Source organism: Maniola hyperantus, chromosome 20 (assembly GCF_902806685.2).
Source record: "Maniola hyperantus chromosome 20, iAphHyp1.2, whole genome shotgun sequence".
NCBI classification, from domain to species: domain Eukaryota; kingdom Metazoa; phylum Arthropoda; class Insecta; order Lepidoptera; family Nymphalidae; genus Maniola; species Maniola hyperantus.
In genome coordinates, this window is record NC_048555.1 from 4,687,832 (window position 1) to 4,711,208 (window position 23,377).

At 36.4% G+C, this 23,377-nt stretch overlaps 1 protein-coding gene across 10 annotated transcripts in view; it reads right to left on the reverse strand.

The window, feature by feature from the left end:
- Positions 1-23,377, reverse strand: part of Pde8 (phosphodiesterase 8) — a 200,643-nt gene that overhangs the window by 66,756 nt on the left and 110,510 nt on the right. For 8 of the 10 annotated variants that reach the window (XM_069505278.1, XM_069505277.1, XM_034979348.2 and 5 more), the window contains 3 exons: positions 22,908-22,996; positions 9,563-9,628; positions 8,492-8,697 (listed from right to left, as the gene is read on the reverse strand). In XM_069505278.1, the coding sequence (XP_069361379.1) occupies positions 8,492-8,697; positions 9,563-9,628; positions 22,908-22,996 (361 nt within the window). Of the gene's footprint in view, positions 1-8,491; positions 8,698-9,562; positions 9,629-20,822; positions 21,583-22,907; positions 22,997-23,377 lie in introns of those variants that run through there. The other 2 variants (XM_034979347.2, XM_069505274.1) reach the window with 1 other exon arrangement.

Here is a 23,377-nt window from a genome sequence, read left to right on the forward strand (position 1 = left end):
TATTATGGTATCATATGAAAGGGCTTTACCTGTATAATAATGTATATTCTAAAACATATTTTTATTTATTTTTATACATAATAGTTTTTGATTTATCGTGCAAAATGTCGAAAATATACGACTGTAGTACGGAACCCACGCTCGGTGCGCGAGTCTGTACTTGGTGCATTATATTTATATATCGTTGTGAATTGTGATCGTTTCGCACTTGTTTGTAGAGGTGTCCGTTCGCGTCTCTGTAAGTAGTCAGTAAGTTACCTCGCCCTCGTCAATCATTCTTGGCGTAAAATAAATCAACATTGTTTTCAATAATTATTCTTTGTCTTACGAAGTGGAGAGTGGGAGAGTCCTAAATGGAATAATGTTTAGATTCGGGTTTTTCGAGTCGCCTCGGGCAAAAGCTAATTAGCGACCGGTCCTCAGGTGGATTATATAATCGGGTGATGTTTTTTTAATATTCTACGCAGTTTTAAGCTTTTTGTTTTCATCTCTCCTTTCTATTTTAGCATTAATTAGCGATAAATAATGATAATTATTAAGTAACTAGTCATAGATTACTTATTGATTTCGCTACTAGTAAACCTCCCGCGGGAAAATAGATAGACTCCACAAAATATATAAAATCGAGAGGAACACTAGTTTCTACTTTCTATATAAAAAGCTTATAAAAATTTTGTGCTTGGCTAGTAATTCGAAATAACTGTATTTTATACATTATTATGAGCCGTTATTAAATCACTCTTACACTAATTTTACAAAAAATATTATATAGGTACTAAAATTAAATACTTAGTACTTAGATAAATAATAGTTTTGCTTTTTTGCATAGGCTTCCCCTAGGTTTTTTTTGGCGCATCATCAATTTTAGCTGATTTCATATAGTTACTTATACATTATTACTCATCAACCCATTTTTTTTATCACTCTCCGCACACCTGCACAATCCCCGCGCTAACCTGGTGCGGGCGACGGGTGACGTGCGGGTGCGCGGGGCGTCCCCCCGCCTTGTACCCCGATTGCCATCTCAACCTGTCGCGGACTATAGGTGATCGATTGTGCAAAGGGGTGATTAAGATCGTTTTTTATTCCTGGGTAACAAACCTCAAATATTTGTAGGTAACGTATTAGAATAAAGGCTTTTTATTTATTTATTTATTTAACAAACCTCAATCCAGATGAAGGAAGTTGAAGGCAAAAGCTAATTTTCACTAAAAATCTTAGGATACAATATGGCATAATATTATTGTAAATTGAACAAAAGAGCAACCGCCGAGTTTCTTGCTGGTTGTACTCGGTAGGAACTTGTAAAAGTTTTTTGAAAGCAAATTAAGTTCGTATGGAAAGATACCATGAATGAACTCTGCGTAGAATAGCCGAACTAATTGTTTTGCGCAAATAAGAGCCTCTTGTCACCTGAAGAGGCAATTACGTCTTAATTATTTCTTTAGAGTGGTCTATCCATATAAGCACATCGCCCACTGAGGGAAGTAGGTAGGTACCTATCTTACAAACTTGTCAATGTTTTCGGGCCTATACTTACTTTTGTGTGTAGGTGTACACTGTACAGGCCATTAAAAGTGCTTTCGATGAGATAGAATAATTAATTTTTATCACCACTACTATTATAAATGCGACGTGTTTGTTTGTTCGTTTCTCTTTCAATCACGGAAGGTCAAAGAATCTGCTAGATTTTTTACAAGGATATAGTTGAAGACTGGAGAGTGGTATGATTAGTCAGTTAGTGAGTCTGGACTTTTATTAATGTATGTATGACCTACTAGATGATGCCCACGACTTCATTCGCGTGGATGTAGGTTTTTTAAAAAATCCCGTTCCAACTCTTCGATTTTCCCGTTATAAAAAGTAGCCTATGTCCTTCCCCGGGATGTAAACTAACTCTATACCATTCTGACTAACTTACATGCGTATTTAATCGAAATCAGTTAACTTGTTGGGCCGTGAAAAGCTAGCTGACAGACAGACAGACACACTTTCACATTTATAATAATCGTATGGATAGTATGGGTTAACCTAATTTAACTTTTGCAAACAGACACTAATGTAACATGGAAGACACTGACTCTATTAATTTTTTTACGTTTTTGAAACTTTCAAAAGTCACCTTTTATTTTTGCTAATATAAAAAGATTTATTCCCAGGACGTTTTTCTGTGAGTCGTTTGAGGCGTAACTTAAGTAAAGTAAATTTTACAGTAGGTATTAGATAACACGGTATCGGATCGGATAAACTCAAGATCAGATTAATTAAGCTTTCAGCTTTCAGCGCCTGTGGTTTCGCGCTCGCGTAGTATTTTGTACATAGATTGGTTTACCTTCTTGGAAATTTAATTTCGACAAATCTTTTTGTGGGTTTGTAATTTGTTTTTGTTTTTATGTTGTCAGTTTATCATTCGTCTTTATTTATATAATTAGGTTTATAATTTAAATATAAGTTAAATCGCACTTCTAGACCAAAACAATTTCAACTCAAAAATCTCGCTTGTTTCTATCTAACCTCATTTTTTGATCCCTATATCTCGATTATCGATACATGAATAAAACTGTAGTAGGTACTTAGGGATTCTACTCAACGATTTTTATATAATTAAAATATACTTTAATAGGTATTCAACCTATTATCTTCTGAAGATTATCAAAATCAGTTTTTTTAGTTTCCGAGAAAAGTGTTTTTTGAGTTGAAACAGTTTTGAACAGTTCCGAATATGATTAGATCTGCATTGACGATTAGTGACTAGCTTATTCGGCTACGGAAACCTAGCCTAGGTTCGGGTCCCCGGTAGATCCAAAAAAATTGAGTTGTATTTTGAAAAATTCTCTGTAGCAGCCTGAAGTTGGAATATTGGAGTTAAACCCCTGTGTCTCATAAAGCACTTGTGACATAATTTGCCGTCGGTCCTGCTCCTGATCTCCGATCTCCTCGGATCGCAGATGCGTCGGATTGCCGTCACAATGGCATTATGAGAGTGCGGGAATAAATAATGCAATTTATACGTATTTATGCGTTCATTTGTGTACTAGGTATCTACTGGGTAGTTGGCTAGTCTCCGTGGAGATTGGCCCCTGTGCCGAAATTCGGTCAAGAAGGCATTATTATACCTACGCGTAGGTTGTTAAGAAATTTCCGACATACGAGTATGCTTTTCCCTTCTAACTTAATATTTCAGTATTGGTAAGTCCCCGCTCGGGACGGAATTCAATTTAATATAATTTGGTCCTCTGCTTTTAAGTGACTATGTATAAGTACGCGATAGATCGAGATGGCAATCGGGGTGGGGACGCCCCGCACACCCGCACATTACAAAAAAATGTGTAAATACAATGAAACATACCTAGGTAAGTATGTATGCCTTATATACGATCATACAATATGAAGCATAATTTTTCATCTTAAAGAGTAGACACAAATTTTGAAATTAATAAATAGATTGGTATTTTGGCTATTTCTCGAGGAGGAATCAGGAATCAGAATAAAATAATGTTTTTTTCCTTGACGGATATACCCATTGATGTTGGAATTCCCCCTCTAATTCTAGGGATATACCTAAAACTCTGGAAAAATCGCAAATCAAAGTAGACAATAATAAAAGGTAGACTAGACCCTTGGACGATAAGACTAGACCACAATCGAATAAACCGAGCTGGGCAGTCGAGCCCGATAAGTCATTAATCGTCAAAGGCAACGTCAAACATGTCGGAAGAGTTGACATGTCCACAAATGGACGAGTTTATTTGGGTCAGTCCTCAATCAACGTCATGCGACCACAGCGCTCTCCTGAGTATGTGAGCGGATTGAGCAATATTGATTAGGATTTTTCCCCTAATGTCTGCTATAAGACCTACCTACCTGCCAAATTTCATGACTCTAGGTCAACGGGAAGTACCCTGTAGGTTTTTTGACAGACCGACATACAGACAGACAGACAGACAGACATACGACAAAATGATCCTATAAGGGTTCCGTTTTTCCTTTTGAGGTACGGAGCCCTAAAAATAATATAATATTAATTTGTGTGAATCAAAGTCACTCAGAGAAAGGTGTAAAATTTAAAGTGAAACTAAGAAACATAATGCGAATTGTATGAATGATAAAATTACAATTAAACTCATGTCAAAAGTAGACATAAGTAATGTAAAATAATATTAAGATTTATTTTATTGCTTCGAAGACTGAATTTTATGAATTCGCGGTAGCTCAATCTGCGAGTGATCTAAATAAGTCATTCTCATTACGTACGTAAAATTCTGTTACCTATATGCATATAATATAAGAAACAGGACAAGTGCGAGTTGAATTTGGGTGGAGAGGGTTCCGACGATGAATATGTAAGTTTGTAAACCTATAGTTCTTATAAAAATTCCTTGCATCCTATGTCCTTCCCGGGATGCAAGCTATCTCTGTTCCAAATTTCGTCAAAATCGGTAGAACGGATGGGCCGTGAAAAGCTAGCAGACAGACAGACAGTCGCATTTATAATATTAGTATGGAAGTATGGATGGAAGTATGGATAAGAGGGGATATCTAGTAGGTAACTTAGTATGCATCTTTATTAAACCAGCGGAGTCCACCAGGGACCACTAAAAATGTCATTAAAGAAGGGAAAGTTGCGTAAATAAGGTATTGAGGCGTAATTGAGGGCCGCGCCAGCCTGTAAGTAATTTGACATCGGAGATCTGATAAATTAAGGCAAATCTGACTGCGGGTTTTGCGGAGTAACGGAGTAGCGCAGTTTAATGAAGGCATTATAGGTGGTCTCACTGAACGATTCTAATTATGCTGCCGAACCTCTAAAACGATATAGCTAACGGCTAAATGGCTAACGATCGAAAACTGAAACCTCTCATAAAAAGCGCCTTCGAAGCGCGACCGTACAAACAAACGGAATCTTATTTGAATACTAGACAATGTCCGCGACTTCGTCCGCATGGATTTAGTTTTTTTGAAATAAACTCTTTAACTTTCCGGGATAAAAAGTAGCCTATGTCCTTCCCCGGGATGTAAGCTAACTCAGTACTAAATTTCATCAAAATCGGTTAAACTGTTGGGCCGTGAAAAGCTAACAGACAGACAGACAGACACACTTTCGCATTTGTCATATTAGTATGGATAGTATGGATTAACCAACAAATATTTTGCAAGCTTTTCGGAGTTATGTGCGTTTTAAGTATTTTAATTAAATATATATACTTGCTTTAATCGGTGAAGGAAAACAACGTGAGGAAAAGAGTTCTCCATAATCTTATCAAAGGTCTGCCAATCCGCACTTGGCAAGTGTGACGTAGACTATGGCCAAAACCCTTCTCATTATTAGAGGAGACTCGTGCTCTGTTGTGAACCGTCCATAATCTGTATGGACGTCATAAACTAGTACGCAATCCATACTTAATATTATAAATGCGAAAGTGTGTCTGTCTGTCTATCTGTCTGTCCGTCTGTCTGTCTGTCTGCTAGCCTTTCACGGCCCATCCATTTAACCGATTTTGACGAAATTTGGTACAGCGATAGATTGCATCCCGGAGAAGGACATAGGCTACTTTTTATCCCGGAAAATCAAAGAGTTCCCACGGGATTTTTAAAAACCTAAATCCACGCGGACGAATTCGCGGGTATCATCTAGTAATATTATAATCTATAAATTGTCGTACTAAATATTATTTTCTTGGTCCGAGACACACAGGGAATTCCTTTTACGGCCTTGATCAAAAATATTGAAGGGTTATTTGCATCGATGATGTACCAACGAGGGTTATTTGCATTGACATTATATATTACTTCGTATAGACAGGGCCATTGAACAAACAAAATGGCACTCAGTGGTGCTTTAGCACCAATGCAACCTCAGTGACGTCTGGATTTCAAACGGGTCGTTCATTAGTGTCTAAGAGGTGGCGCTGATTTATTTGGTTCCAAAACCGTGAAAAATTTTGTTCGCTTGGGCATATCTTGTCATTTATATCGATGGTTATTTGCCACAATATTTATTCATCGCGAAAATTTCAAGTGTTTGCCTCAGCACTTTGGATACATTGCGGGAGTCGTGTTCTACTTACTTGAAGGGCTCTCGGCAGAACAAAAGGCTTCGGCCGTTCGATTTTCACTATAGCTACGTTTTATAGCGATGTGAAGAGTATCGATTAACTGATACAAAATGTGAATTTAATTTTTTTCTAGGTCGATGACTGGACCAGTTAGCTCTTGACTGGGGCTTGACTGCAATCTCACTATAAGGTAGTGACGATGTAGTTTTATATGGTACATAATATATGGCAGTTTAATATCTAAACTTCTAATCGATTTCTTTGAGATGCAATGGTAACTAGCCACGGTAATCTTTCAATATCTCGCCTCAGAATGAGAAGATTTTATTCTGTAATCCATCAGCCGTTGAATGCGTGTAGGATGATTGAACCTATGATTATGCCCACGTACGTATAATGCCACAGCACTACCTATCTACGTCCGTTTCAAAATTTAAAAAAAAATAACTTTTCCTATTATTCCTTACATAATTTTATTTTTATTTTATTTTTATTTTATTTTATTTTATTATAGATGCTTGATATGCTTACAGCTAGTGCCAAAGCGCATTACAAGTTAGACTTATGACTAATAATACTATACTGTTCGAACAAATACACAAAGGTTCTTATAAGTCTTAGTGATCTACACATGAAATAAATTTATTTATATTTGTATTGAACACGTCTAGGCTCTGGTGCTGAGCAATCAACCCATATAGCATGGAAAGTGCGCGGAAGGTTGGCGCACTTTCAGCATACCGCGTGCGGAACGACTTTAGCGCGAAGAAAGGCCACGTCTTCCGACATGACCGGAGTAGTTTGATATTTTGATTGTTTGATGAGATAATAAAATCACAATACAATTACATATTACATTAAAGTTTCAAATTCACACTCATTGTTACGTACAATTATGATTAACTAATGCGTTTCAATTTAAATAATAATAAAGAATATTTTTTTAGGAAAATTCTACTTGAGCTGTCGAAATACCTACCTACTACTTAATAATTTTTCCTAATAAATTATTTTATACAATTTTTCTAATTTATTATTTAAAACAAGGTTCAAATTCAACCTTGTTTTTGCAAAGGGAAGGCGAGGTCGACCGAGAAGAAGATGGACCGACGAAACACGGGCAATAAAAGTGTCAGGGAATAAAGTTTAGCACGTGATACGAATCGGGTGTCTACTACTTCGAAAAGGGTTAATTTAGATTTAGTTTATTTTCACGAAAACATTCTACCTACTTCTAAATATACCTACGTACAAAAGGAAAAGTTGGCTGACTGACTGATCTATCAACGCACAGCTCAAACTACTGGACGGATCAGGCTGAAATTTGGCATGCAAATAGCCATTGTGCATCCGCTAAGAAAGGATTTATAGATAAGGGTTTGAAATTGGTGTAGTGTGGTGTAGTCCACGCGGGCATAAGCATTCTATAAATTATCTATCTAGATGATATAAGCGTGACTTCGTCCACGTGAGTTTAAGTTTTGGAAAACCTCTTGGGGACTCTGATTTTCTTCTGAATTTAATTTAATTTAGGTATTTAAATACTTTTATTGCTTACTATTACCTATATTACAAGGAATAAAAATACAGGAAACACTTAAAAATAAAGGGCGACATCACTACAGTGATCTGGCGAAGTTATAGGACTGAAAGACGGGGAATCGCGATGCAATAGGTATAGGTACTGATTACATTGTAGGTAATATCTGTAATTTTCTTTCTTTTATAAGTAGGTAGGTACTGTCGGTAAAGCTTTGTATTTTGTTCATTATTTAATTATTAAAATTGCTGTATCTACCTCTATGGAGTATGGACCTGTTTTAATTAGAAAACTTAATTTCGTTTCATTATGAATTCGATAAATCGTTCAATTGTTTGAACGTCCAACGAGTTTCCGTCATGGCCGCCGGCAGCTCATTAGTCGACTAACAATAACCGCGAACTGTGCCCGACTGCAGCTGCGATTCATTATTTCGCCTTCAAAGTTTCATTAAGACATTCCCTGTGTTCCTATAAATTATTAATTAATCGATCTTTGTCGAACGTTTTCATTTCAATGTTTATTACACGACTGCCCAAAAATAGGAGTGTAATGTTTTTTCGGTTCATGACTATGTATGCGAGTTTCTTTATTCCATCATAAGTCATAACTTCTAAATTCCGGAACAGATTTAAGTAAATGTTTGAGATATTGTTAGAACCATTATATCGTCCTAAATGATACCGGCTGTAGGAACATTAAAAAAAATCAATATGGCGGCTGTAAGTATGTCGCTTTTTTAATTTTGCGAGGCGGCTAAATGGCAAATTTAAAAAAAGTGCATAGTGTTATAATATGGTACGGAACCCTTCGTGTGCGAGTTCGACTCGTACTTTACTGGTTTTTGATCCAATGTAACGTTTATCTATCAAAATAGTCCATTGAAAAATCTTACCGTGCTAATAAGGTAGAGTCCATAAGCTGCGGTTGTCGCGCGTCAACGACTACGACGTGCGGCGGCCGCGCGTCTGCGTCGCGGCGGAAAGCGTCCAGCGCTTCCCTCGCGCCGCGGACCGCGTGCGCTTCGCCGCCCGCCCGCGCGGCTGCGTTGCACGCCGCCGCACACACGCGCGACGCACGCTCCGGGAACACGCATAATAGCTGGGGAAACAGTCTTCTATTACTCATCATCATCATCATCATCTCAATCAGACCGCACACAGCTTGGAACACATTTTGGAGGATTCTCAGCCATGTAGTTTTTCTTACGCGTCCATATACTACCTATTAGAACTATCAATTCATTCTACCTATTCTAAATACGAAAGTATGTCTGTCTGTTTCTATGTGTATCTGTCTGTGTGCTAGCTTTTCACAGCCCATCTGCTTAATTGTTTTGACGTTTAATACAGAGCTGGCAGCTAGCTTGCACCCCAGAAAAGAACATAAGCGTGCATCCCAGCTTCTTTTTTTGTCCCCGACAATCAAATCAGTTTCCACGGGATTCTTAGAAAACCTAAATCCACGTGGACGATGCCGTGTGAGTCACCTATTAGTACGGAGATAGCTTGCATCCTGGAAATGGACGTACTCGTAGGTTTCTATTTGCCCCGGAAAATCAAAGGTATTTTTTTAAAATCCACGCAAACGAAGTTTTGCCCACATTTAGGTTATTAAAAATAATAAAATCTAATAAAATAAAATAATTTAAAAGTACCTACTCATATTACGGACTTACATCTTAAACTGCATCATTACTTACCACATCGCTCTAGCAATGCGCGGGACTTCAATCACATTTATACATGACATAATATTGTATATCAAATCTTTGAAAAGAGCAACCGCCGAGTGTCTTGCTCGTTCTTCTCGGTAGAAAAGTCATTCCAAAGTGGTAGATGCATTGGACGATTCAAAAGTGCTTGTAAAAGTTTAATTTAATAAAAATATTTTTGTTTATTTTTTATTTTGGTGAGACTGCTTTCAAGGGCTAACTTGTATCTGAATAATAATAATAAAAACTTACGTCTAAAGGTTCCGGAGGTGCGTAGAGGAGGGCCGAGGGGATGTGCGAAGGCGGCGGCGACCTGTTCTGCAAAGAGAACACTCTGTGTAATATGCATCAACCTAGCTAAATAGATCCTTCGACCACCCGTTGTGCCAGATCCTTTATCACCTCTAACTTTTCAAAGTTATGTGCGTTTTAAGTAATTAAATATTACTTGCTTTAACGGTGAAGGAAAACATCCTGAGGAAACCTGCAAGCCTGAGAGTTCTCCATAATGGTCTCAAAGGTGTGTGAAATCTACCAATCCGCACATGGCCACCGTGGTAGACTATGGCCAAAACCCTTCTCACTTTGAGAGGAGACCCGTGCTCATGATGATGACGATGATGTACAAACTCGTGAACAGAATTGGCCACATTAGCTGCAGCGGACTAAAGCTTTGAATCCGGAACGTATCCAACGTGACTCTACTAGTAATAAGTTCGTCTCAAATAAAAACAGTTCTATACACCAGTACATTCATTAGACAGAAGTAAAAGGCTTTTATTAAAGACTAGCTGATCCCCGCGGCATCGCCCGCGTATATATGTACAATATAGCCTATGTCACTCAGGAATAATGTAGCTTTCTACTGGTGAAAGAATTTTTAAAATCGGTTCAGTAGTTCCAAAGATTACGCCCTACAAACAAACTTAACGACATTACCTCTTTATATAATAGTATAGATAGAAGAAGAAGAAGAAGATAGATATTAAAAGATTCATGCACTTTAAAACATCTGGTGCCGAGTATTGGCACTTATAAGAGTAGATAAACAGACGGACCGCAGTTTCACGAATATGGTAATTTTTTCGGCGAAATATCGTGTGGTCGTAAGTGCCACTCTCGTATTGGATTATACGGTGAGTGCATGGCAATGGGTCAGCTGCGAATGAAACAATGGCCATATAACCATAGTAGATACTTAATACTTATAATACAGTGTGTAACCAGAACGCTAGCAAAAACTTAGCGTTATTATTATTCTACCTAAACCAATGCCAATAACCATTTGCCTTATCTTGTAGTTTTAGTGATTTAGTATTTTTCAAACCCGCAATGTACAGCGTCCAAAACTCGGGTCAATGCCCCACCACGACCCCTACGACGCGGCATTGGCTCTTAGACCTATTTACGCAACGTTCGTCGACCTCTAGTGTCAGTCAGATGTTTTATTTGCAATATATTGTAAACTTTAAGGATTTATTTACAAAAAACCATTTTTTTGGGATCTTATCAGCAATCATCAGTACTATCACCTGTCTTCGTTTTTGCCAGCATTCTGGTCACACTCTGTATGACCTATGGCTAGTCCTAAATCCCAGCACATTGCAATTCTCATCCATAGGCCCATCGCGATGTCCTAGCATTTCTGATTTGGAATAGTAGCTTGTATGAAAAATATGTAGGTACTTTGTAGATTGGTGAACCTGTTATTGACCGCAAGTTACCCCAGGCATGGACCTATAGACCCCAGGATAATTTTTACATTTTTAGTAGCAAGCGGTCGTAAAACTTTTAATTGGATTAGATGTTTTTTATGATGTCATAGAAAGATGATAATTATATCACTACCCCTATCACTATTCACTTCCCCTATTATAAATGCGAAAGTGTGTTTTTTTTTAAAAGAATATTAGCCATGTTAAATGACTAATATTCCCCTTTCCCCTGTTGGTTTGTTGGTTTGTCCTTCAATCACGTCGCAACGTTGCAACGGATTGACGTGATTTTTTGCATGGGTATAGATAAAGACATGGAGAGTGACATAGGCATACTTTTTATCCCGGAAAATCAAAAAAATCCCACAGGATTTTTAAAAACGTAATTCCACGCGAACGAAGTCGCAGGCATCAGCTAGTTTTGAATAATTATCAGGACTCGGGAATCGGGGATCGGATAGTAGATACCTACTAGAAATAAAATGAATGTACCTACATGTACTTATATCACAGTTTAAAATTAAGAAAATACAAGTATCGTTTCGTTACAATAAATAATTTACTGAAGGAGAACTTGACCCAGTTGTGTTTTGGAGAGATAAAGAATAAAAAGCGCACCATTTCGTAACAATCGGGACTCCCGTGCCCGGCGGGATAACTCTCTGCCAGTGGCGTGCACAGGAGTTCAAGCCAGGGTATGCATTTAGGTATGAACTTATTTTACGGCAGGTTATAATGAAAAATAAGCATTGATTTATTACAATGAGGGTAAGCAGTGCGTTTATGCTTCTATGAGCTGCACGCCACTGCTCTCTGCCCTACATACCTCTATCGTAAACATTCTATAATCATACAATCAATTTTTACATCAAGCATTGTTTTTCTATTATAGACGGGAGCTATTTTTAAGGAAGTGCGGCGAACACGATATTGTAATATGTAAGTATGTTATACTTACATTAGATTTTCATCAAAACTTCATGTACAAAATACATATTAGGTACGATATATAGATAGTGTATCTAGATAGAATCTTTTTTAATACAACCTTGTTCTATACATTATGTACATTTATACGCAGTGTCGTTGGCTTCTTGGAAGTGACACCCGTTACTTAAACAATTTAGATAGTGTTAATTACTTACTGGCTATTATCTGCCGATAACAATATTATAATGACGAATATGCAGTTATTATGAATATGACCCCGACTTCCATATAAATCAAATGCCACCTTATTACACTGATAGCTAAATAATATAATCGTCGCAAATCTACTGGCGACTCACGTGAAAAAACAGCGCATTGTTAACAAAATAAGAAGCAAGTTTTTTATAATCCATATTTACCAGAATTCATTATTTATTTTCAATTGTGTTTTTTTCCTGATGAAAACTGTCCACACTGGCAAAAAATTTCATCGGGGTGAACGCGCCTTAAAATACCCTGAGCCATTTAAAATTGGTGTGTTCAATCATTTTCAAATTTTCAAAAAATTTGTGTATGAATTTTTGCAATATTTTTGTTATCTTTTCCTCGTTTCTATCATACATACTTTACATCTTTATCATTGATATAGAATAGTAGGTACTACCATAGAAGATAGGAATAATAGTTGGTACTACGACAAATCACGAACAAAATAACATCGCTCAAGTGGCCACGTTTTTTTTAATGAGAACAAAAATATTTACTCTAAAATAAAACTTAACACCTAAGCAATAAGTTTAAAGACTAATTTGAAATAAGGTCAAACTATTATTTTTGCTTTTATTTTTCAGGCTGCTTTTGAAGCGCTTGTAAATCTTGTAGATACCTACTCATATTTTTACCCTAGGGATTTTGATAATGTGACAAGTGACATGGCATCACCCCTGCATCACCCCTACAGGCGGTACCTACGCGTCGTTTGTATCATACATTCGCCTGTTTCATACATTTTTATTAGGGTTCCGTAGTAAAATAAGGAACTCTTATAGTTTCAGCCAGTCTGTCTGACCATTAACCTGTCTGTCTGTCATAGCCACTTTAAAAATAATGTCCTCATGTTAATAGCCAGAAGTTACAGAGAAAATACTCTAGAAACGAGTTGTTCTATCCGTTACAGACTCTCGCAGCGCCGTGCGTAGTCCGTGGTCCCGACTTCCGACCACGAGCCATGCAATTAAATGAATTTATGAAATGATTTTTTATAAAATTTTATAAAAGCCTATTACCGTTATACCGGGGTAACCTAGTGGTTAAGACGTCCGCCTCCTAAATAGAAGGTCGGGGTTCAATCTCTGGCACGCACCTCTAGCTTTTCAAGGTTATCTGCGTTTTAAGAAATTAGGCATTACTTGCTTTAACGATGAAGGAAAACATCGTGAGGAAATCTGCATACCTGAGAGTTCTCCATTATGTATACTCGAAGGTGTGTGAAGTCTGTCAATCCAGACATGGCCAGCGTGGTGGACTATGGCCAAACCCTTCTCATTCTGAGAGGAGACCCGTGCTCAGTAGTGAGCCGGCGATGGGTTAATCATGATGACCGTTACACAGAGGCATATTTAAATTATTGAATAGACATATTGTATTTTTTAATATCATTGTGAGGTTACAAAATAAAATTATTGGAAAATTACTTATTCTCAAAGTTTTTAGAAACTGGCTAAGGAACTTTGTCTAAATGTTGTGACTCGCACTTAACCAGTTTGATATCTTTTGATTGTATCGCTTGTTGCACCACGCTGCCGCTAGAGCGACAAGGCCGTGGCCCCGGGGTAACACAGAGAACGTGTGCCTAATCAGTTCTTGGAAACCCCAGGGAAGGATACGTATGTAGGTTGTTATGTTTCATACATGAAAAAATGTCATGATATTGTTACGCTTGTTTTTATTGCCTTATTATTATTTGGCTCTTTGGCTCAAATTTCTGGCATGTCTTGGCTTGTGGTATCTATTTATTACAAGTCCATGATCTAAGCCAGACATAAGCCTAACCAACCGCATTTCAGCTCACATAAGTAAGCCACTTTGCGTAATACCAGTGTATCTAACAGCACCCGAGTCCGGCGCATAATGAATTCAGTGCAGCTGGCCGTTTATCTACATTAAGTATATCTAGCCTCAAATTAGACTGGAACTGGGCCTGGGGCCTACTCTATAATTTTGTAAGTACCTACTGGCTTTTGCCTGTGGTGATTATGAAAGATACTCTTACGTTTGGAAACTACTTTGGTTTAAGTTTTACTGCCTTTCTTTTATTTGTTACCTTCTTGTGAATATAGATAAAAAATATAAAAAAACCGACTTCCAAAACCACTACAAAGTAAAAAATAACTTTTGTTTCTACACGTGTATGTATGTTGAAGTCGGGCGAGCTTTACACTTTGATTTCTAGTTTCATTAGTAGTTTTAGGTTTCATACATTGCCGAATTGAGAACCACCTCCTTTTTGGAAGTCGATTAAAAAGGTAGGAAATTTTATCAGTTTTTTTTCGAGTTATAAACAGGATTAAAGTCAAAATTTAAGGCTTTCCAAAGCCCTCCAATGTCTTTGACTCTTTCTAGATGTTTGCTTTCTAGCGAAACTAAACCCATCCCTGAAGTTTAAAATTTTGCTCCCCTCCGTGCACTCTTTAATTATTAAGTAAGTATTTGTAAGTAGTTGTTTATTGACTAGATTCAGTTTCAGTTAAATTCATTGTAACCTCTTTCCAAAACAACGATGTTTCCCATAGACTTTAGAGAATAGTTTTACTATATTTTCAATATACATTGGTCTCATCAGTTGTGGCGCTGAACACAGCTCTTTAACGTGTTAAGGGTGAGTATATCGTATACTGTAACCATAACAACCTTATCACTGTGTACCTACCTTACCTTACCTTAATTTTTTATATTCTAACACTAACACAGTTAAAACTAGCCTATCATATTGCTAAGAAAATACCTAGAAAATACAGACATTGTAAAATTGTTAAAGGAAAAACTGACAAATAAAGTGCACTATTTGTATGCTCTTGAGTGCAATTTTCCCAAAATAAAAGGAAACATAACTTTTCCACGTTATGTTAAGGTTCGTTTTCGAATGCAAGCTCACTAAGAGCAGTGAAACAAGTATTAAGTGCCTGTACACATACTCGACATTACAATGCAAATGGTAGGTGCAGATAAGATCTCTATCGCGTAGAATGCAATTTCAATTTAGGTTAACTTTGGAATTCACAAATAGGTTCGGTTCATGCGTTTCAATTCCATATGGATTTCGATTCGTTACCTTTATAGAAACTAGTAGAGATGTAATAGCTGTATGTTAAGTAGGAGTAGAGACGAGAGGTTTGATTATAGCAACTATGCCCAATTCCGTAAACATCTATAAATGAAGAATAACTATGCGAGTTAGTCTTTACTCTTACCAAGATAACGAACGTACCTAATACATACCTATTGTATAGTATATTTATATATTTATAATGATCATTCAAGATGGTTTAAAAATTTCGATAAAGCACATACGCCCACCCTGGCGCTATGGTCGTGTTAGTGGGAGGTCCCGGGTTCGATTCCCGGCGGGGATTTGGAATTTTATAATATCTAAATTTCTGGTCTGTCTGGTGGGAGGCTTCAGCCGTGGCTAGTTTAGGATTTTTAAAAATCCCGCGGGAACTCTTTGATTTTTCGGGATAAAAAGTAGCCTACGTCTTTTCTCGGGATGCAAGCTATCTCTGTACCAAATTTAATTAAAATCGGCTAAGCCGTGAAAAGCTAGCAGACAGATAGACAGACAGACACACACACTTTCGCATTTATAATATTAGTATGGATTACAAATAATTACTTTACTTTACTTAATAAAATTACTTTACTTTCTATAACGTACAATAAAGAATATTTTACTCAACTAACTCTTCATAGTCCCGCACTAGTCCATGTCCCGAAGACTACAGTATAGTTTATAAGACAGCAACCTTTAGGTATTAGCTTTAGCTGTGTTATTAGTTATTAGTAGGTACAAATTCTCAGTGGTCGCAGTGCGGTGGACCGCGTTATTGGCTCAATCAAACTGGAAGTAGCTGATATAACTTATAACTTTGCGAACTGGTTTCCCGCAAGCTAAATCGACATGAATAGGGGAGAATACAAATAACTATACGTCAAAATCCGCGCGGATCGACCGCACGAATCGCAGAAAACTTTTTAGAAAAAGCGCTTTATGGAGCCAACAGATTTGCTCGATTTTTGACGATCGTTATTGTTGCTCGATTATATGTTATTTTTTGACATTCAATAAGATCTGTCAAGTGTCAGCTTCTTACATGTTTCCTCGATTTTATCGATCGTTACTGTTTTAAATCCCAAAAAATCGAAGAGTCCAACGAGGGCAAAGTCGCGAGCATCATTTAGTTTCAAGATAAAGTAAAAAATCTTCCGTAGGCGATACTCACTTGATTAAAATACAATTTACTGATAGAAAAGAGCGTGTAAACATTTACAAGGGAAAAGTAAACACGAACCGAGTACAAATGAGTATTTCACGAACCTCTGAAGTTTATTTATTCGACAGCATTGGGAATCCTCCGCAGTGTTGTTAAACTGTGATGCTAGAAAATGTTTTTCATTTGATTCTGTTTTATTCTTAATTTTAATCACAAATAAATAATAATGGCAAACAATTAGTATTCAAGACAGAGAAGAGACTACTTTTTGGGCAGGCAATACTTAATTTAGTGAAAAATATTAAGAAAAGAATTTATTTGTTGTTCATACACATTATGAGTGCTAATTTAATAACTCTCCTTTTTAAATTAAAAACATAATATATTTTTCGAATATATGCAAATAGCCTCATCGTCAAAGGTTTTGCCAATTTACCAGGAGATTGTACAGACTCCAAAACACCTTCGTCAAAGATAGTATTATTTTATCACTGCTACAGGTACACTTAATTCATTATTATAAAAAAATAAAAAAAAATAAAAAAAATATTTTTTATTCGAATATACTTTTAAAAGTACTTCCGAATAGTCGGATTCATCTACCACTGGTTCGGAATGCCTTTTCTACCAAGAAGAACCAGCAAGAAACTCGGCGGTTGCTCTTTTCAAATATTTGATATAGGTACAAGATTATGCCATGTATAAAATAGTATTTGCAGTCTTGTGCGTCGCCGGAACGAGCTGCAGGTCAAATCCACGCTCTTTTATCATTTAGGTAATCTTCAATTGTGTAATATGCTTTTTTCAGGAGCATATTTTTAATAGATTTTTTAAACTTGTGCAAAGGTAAGTCCAAAATAGTTTGCGGGATTTTATTATAAAAGGTAATACCCATACCCACTAATGACTTTTGGACTTTCCTGAGGCGGAAGGTAGGAGCTGCAAGTTTGTCTCTGTTTCTAGTTAGCCTATTGTGTAGATCACCAATTTTCTTGTAACTAAGAATATTTTGTCTTACAAAAATTATGTTATTATAAATATAATAAACGGAATATGGAAATAATATTTCCTTATTCCGTTTGAATTCGTACTAATGTAAAGCAAAATGAAGAAAAACTATTTCATGCGGAAATTAATCATTATTGGTAGCAGTTGTTAGTCTTCAGATTTCCTATATTCTTTATTTCGTTTTATCTATTCTTTACAGTGCCCGCCATGAAATATTGTACATCGATCTTTGAAAAGACATTGCGGTTTCGTAGAGCGTTGTCTCTGTCCGACCGACAAAACGTCACATAGGTATGAGTGACAGAGACAACGCTCTACGAAACAGAAATCTCTTTCTAAAGATCAATGTACAATATTTCCTGCCGGCTTCCTATATTTCCGTGTCAGGGAAAGGCTTCTAAAATTATACCTAGGTATATCTACCCATAATCAAAATCAAAATCAAAATCAAATATTTTATTCAAAGTAAGTAAATACGGAGTACAATTTTTGAATGTCATTACAAAAGTAAAATCACAAAAATAAAATAAAATAGTATAAATCAGTTTACAATAATAAAATAAAAATATGATAACAATATATAACTATCATCGTAAAACAAAAAAAAAAGTAGCTAACATCTAAATATGCATGCAATCATACACTCCCATTTACACAAACACACATGCACACACGCTCACGCATACTCATAAGCACACACTCACACACGCATACACACACACATACAATCATACACACACTGTTGTAATTTTATTTTATTATTGTATATACCTACATTTATTCTAACTCTATTCTGTTAAAATAGTTTAATTATAATTTTAAGTAATCTCTTTTGGCCTTCTGTTATACCTAGATTTAAATTTAAATAATAATTATGTATTTACGCTGTTGATTACTTTCAAATAAACAAAAATAAAAAATAAATAAATCAGTTTACAAATTAATTTAATTCCTGATTTTTAACCGATTCTAAGGATAAATATTATTTAGAGGATGAGTTTACTTACCTACCCTAATTTATAGATCACACAACAACTAGGTATACATAATATAAGACCCACTGTGTAATAACGTAGAGCTCTCAAGAGCATCAGGGGATCATACGGTACGAGCAGCTGGTCACGTACGTGTATTTGAAACACCCTGAGGGAGGTTTTGTTTAGACCACAGTCACATCTTCAATATACGTATAGCAATGCCAACTCTTATCAAATTGATTTCATAAGATAGTTTTTCCATAGCTCAAATGAAAACAATTTCTAAGCGAGAATCAACAATACTTAGAGACAAAAAAATATAAAGTAGACACGTATTTTCAATTGTCTTATAATGTATTTTAAACACAGATCAAATACAACCCACGGAAAATCAATTTGTTGAAAATTGAAATCAGTAAATCCAATTCGTTGGGAAAATGAACAAAAAAATGGATGAGTTATTTTTCAAGAGCGTACTAGGGGAATATAAAACGCCAAGGGTAGACTAATGAATTTCAAATCGGTCACGTATTCGGAAACGCCCTGATGAACGCTTTGTTCCTGACGGATTGTTGATCATACTCCTAAAGTACTGCCGAAGTAATTGCTAATCGCATTAATTTTCTGGATGTACTCACTATTTATTTTTCGGCGTACGTGACACTGCGGGCATATCATGTAAAGAAGGAATGACTACCCAATAAAGAAAGTACTGAAATGGTGGCCACATGGCGGTCCCATATCGAGAGGGATGTTCATGTCAACCCGGACAGAGCATCCTAGTGTACAAGGAGGCCCGACCCCAAATGAACGAGGCAAGAACAAGAGGAAAAACGGGCCAAGTGCGAGTCGGACTCGCGCACGTAAGGTTTCGTATCATTGTCTATAAAACCGAGCAAATAAAATCGCTGTTGTATTGGAGCCCCATTAAATATATTTTTTTCTGTTTTTCAGTATTTGTTGTTAAAGCGGCAACAGATCATCGTCTGTGAAAATTTCAACTGTCTGACTATCACGGTTCATGAGATACAGCCTGGTGACAGACGGACAGCGGAGTCTTAGTAATAGGGTCCCGTTTTACCCTTTGGGTACGGAACCCTAAAAAGACCATTTATTTTTAATTTACATTTGCAACATACAAAAGGGGTGGGGGGGGGGCAACGCCCCGCACACCCGCACGTCAGCCTAAAGGAGGACACAATATATGTAAATATGAGTGTTTACAATAATATATTCAAGTAGGTACCTACCTGTTCCACACTAAGTACTCTATCTATTAGATAAAGATAATGAGACATTCTTCCTTGGAATTACGAGTACCCTCATATAATAAAATCTATATTTACAACAACATAAAGGCCGGGCTACTTGAGAGGAGCATAATAGTTTATGTCGTATCAGATACTTTGTATATTTATTTTCAGCAAACATCTTGTATGGACGCGTACATAGAACAGAGGTATAACACAATAATTATTATTATTTAAAATGTATAGATTAAAAACCGACCAAGTGCGAGTCAGGCTCGCGCAACGAGGGTTCCGTACAGTCGAATTTTGCACGATAATTCAAAAACTATGATGCATAAAAAATAAATAGAAATCTGTTTTAGAATGCACAGGTGAAGCCCTTTCATTATGATCCCACACTTGATATAGTTATCTTACTTCGAAAATTGAAAATACTAATTATTAGTTCATGACCACAATTTAATTTTTTTTTGTGTGAAGTAACTACAAATTTACGGTTTTCAGATTTTTACCCCAATGTCTGCTATAAGACTTACCTACCTGCCAAATTTCGGTTAAAAATGATTAACTTTGTTGTTGATAGATGAATAAATAAGCACACATTTTTACTCTATTTAAAAATTGAAAAATTGTCAGAGAAAATTGAAACAAGGATGTTTAATTTAGCACCAGGGGTTCATAAATAGCGAATCAGTCACGTATTCATAATGCTACGATGCCTTCATTGTGGCTGTATTGTTCGTCACAGCTTTTTCGAAGGTATTTTATGACTTACTGTACCGAAACCAAATTACGCATCACGTTGATTTCGTAATCACTTCGTATTCACTACCCATATTTCACTACCCATATTATTTCACTACCCATATTATAAATGCAAAAGTGTGTTTTTTGTTGGTTTGTCCTTCAATCACGTCGCAACGGATCGACGTGATTTTTTGCATGGGTATAGTTATATATGCCCGCGACTTCGTCCGCGTAAAAAAAAGTAGCCTATGTCACTCTCCAGGTCTTTATCTATAAATCATGCAAAAATCACGTCGATCCGTTCCACCGTTGCAACGTGATTGAAGGACAAACCTGTAGGTTTGTCCTTCAACAAACAAACACACTTTTCCATTTATAAGGATACTGATTCTTACCTCTTGACTGATTTCTTCTGTGTCTCCCGTTTCTTCAATAATATTAGTCAACAGAATACTTGGTCTCATTGAAACTCTAGGTCTAATCGTTGACCTCCTTTTGGTTTCAAAAACCTCCTCTTTTGTGTCCTCGCTTAGGGTAGCGAACTGTTCGTAAAAATTTATCACTTCTGATAACTCGCCGTCTATGGTAACAACTTCTGCTGGCTTTTTAACGACGGAATTTCTTGCGTCAACTTTCCTGTAATGTTTCTTTTCAGACTGATTTTCGTTTAAAACAGTTACTGGTGTGGTTCCATTATATTCGAATTCTAAGTCAAACCCTCTTTCTTCGAATAAACTTCTAAATCTAGCCCAACAACCCGTAATTTTAACCTCTTCATAATGTCTAACGTGATTTTCTTCCTTCAAAATTGTACGATCCATAACTTCTAGTAAATATTTACTATTGATTCCATTGTTAAATTTAAACCTACTTCATATGGGGTCAACAAAAACTAAAATCTGTATCAACTTCACTTTACATAATATATAAGTTTCACTTAGATCTATATTTTGTAACGTTCTATAAAATCTACATTTTGAAGCAAAAAATTATCGCGGTCTACGCTTTGAAGTATCTAACGATTTAAACATGAATGAAACCAAATATATTTTTTTTATTTTTATTTTCTATTAACACACACACACTTTGTAAACTTCGCCATATGTAGCCCACTACAATTGGACAACCGTTCCGATTAAGTTAAAACATTACTGTAAATAGCAATCGTATAGATTACAACGATAGAAAATGATAAGCCGTCATCATTTTCAGGTCTTATCAATTAGCGTGGCACTGATTATTTTACATAATAGCAACATGAAATCACTGGCTAATGCCATTTGAGCCAGTCAGAGTCAGCTGTTAATGTCTCCTAATATGATAAAAAAATGAGGCGCAAAATGAAAAGCAATACTATAAGAAGTATAGAAGAAGTAAGTAGAAGTATATGCAGATGTTAAAGTAAAGGCTTAAGTATTCCACCTTCCTAAATCCTACGTCCTAAATGGTATAGTTACCGTCAATTTAGCCAACTTTGCCATTCAATTATACTTTGCCCAAAAAGTAATTTATAAGCAAATTCGCTTCGTATTTTTTTTTTGATAAATTAACATTTGAACCAAAATTTGCTCGATTTTGATGGCGGGCAAAGTAATCCGGACTTTCAGCCAACATTGCCCACATCAATTTTTCATACAAATATAACTCATATAAATACGTGAAAAATACCATGATTATAATAATTTAAGGCTATCTTGGCCTAGATTTCAAAATTTTGATTGTAGTAGGTATATAGGTATATGTTAGTGATCTCCTTCTAAAGGTCGATGTACATTACTTTCAGCCGCGTACTGTACAACACTCTCTAAGCTTGGAATTTAGATTGTAAAGAAAGTTATAAAATGTCATATTGACGATTTAAAAGTAAGGGTTAATAATAATTCTTGGAAACTATTTGTACGTATATTTTGTCAGATAATAAACTTTCGGATAAGATACTGATTTATTTATACATCTGAATTCCAATTGATATCAATAAGTACCTAGTTCTATTTAAAAACTATGATTTCGTATAATCAGATTTAGAATAGATATTATTATAGTTATTATAGATTTCAAATAATGTTTTCAGGGTGCATGTATATAATATAAGTTTTTTTTTTTTTAAACCTAACTTCTAACCTAACCACATGCGGGCGAGCGCGGGTGACGTGAGTGTGCCCCCCCCCCCCCCCCCCCCCCCCCGTAAGAATCCCTACAATCGCGAGTGACACGGCTGATTTTTTTGAAAAAGAAAAGTTTTATTTTTATTTTTATTTCTCATTTGGTAGATCAGCTGGGCTAACATCGGCCCACGAGAAAAGATAATTGATTCGCTAAAGATTTAGTCATGTCATAGTGAACTAGTCATACGGCTTGTAAACTTATGTAAGTTAACAAGCTTACGTAAGTTTACAAGCCGTAGTATAGCATAAGCCGTAATCTAAGTTATTACTTAGATATAGTACTATGTAAGCACGCAAGTAAGGCTATGCACTTACGGTGAGGTCGACTAGAGGCTCGTCTTCAGGCGTGAGAGCGAGAGAGGAGCGCCGCCCAGCGCGGGGACCGGGCGACCCGCTCGAACTGCCTGAAACAATACACACAAATACTGTTATAATAGTTTAGTTACACGTATGACCTATACAATAAGTCCTATAATTAAGTCTTCGAACAGTGCGTGTTGCCAGTGATGACATATGGATCCGAGACATGGTCGCTAACTATGGGCCTCATAAGAAAGCTCAGAGTCACTCAGCGGGTGATGGAGAGAGCTATGCTTGGAGTTTCTCTACGTGATCAAATCAGAAATGAGGAGATCCTTAAGAGAACTAGAGTCACCGACATAGCTCAACGGGTTGCGGAATGGAATGGCAATTGCAGACAGACAACAAAGTGATCCTATAAGGGTTCCGTTTTTCGTTTTGAGGTACGGAACCCTAAAAATCGTATCAGTAAGCGCAGCGTGGAA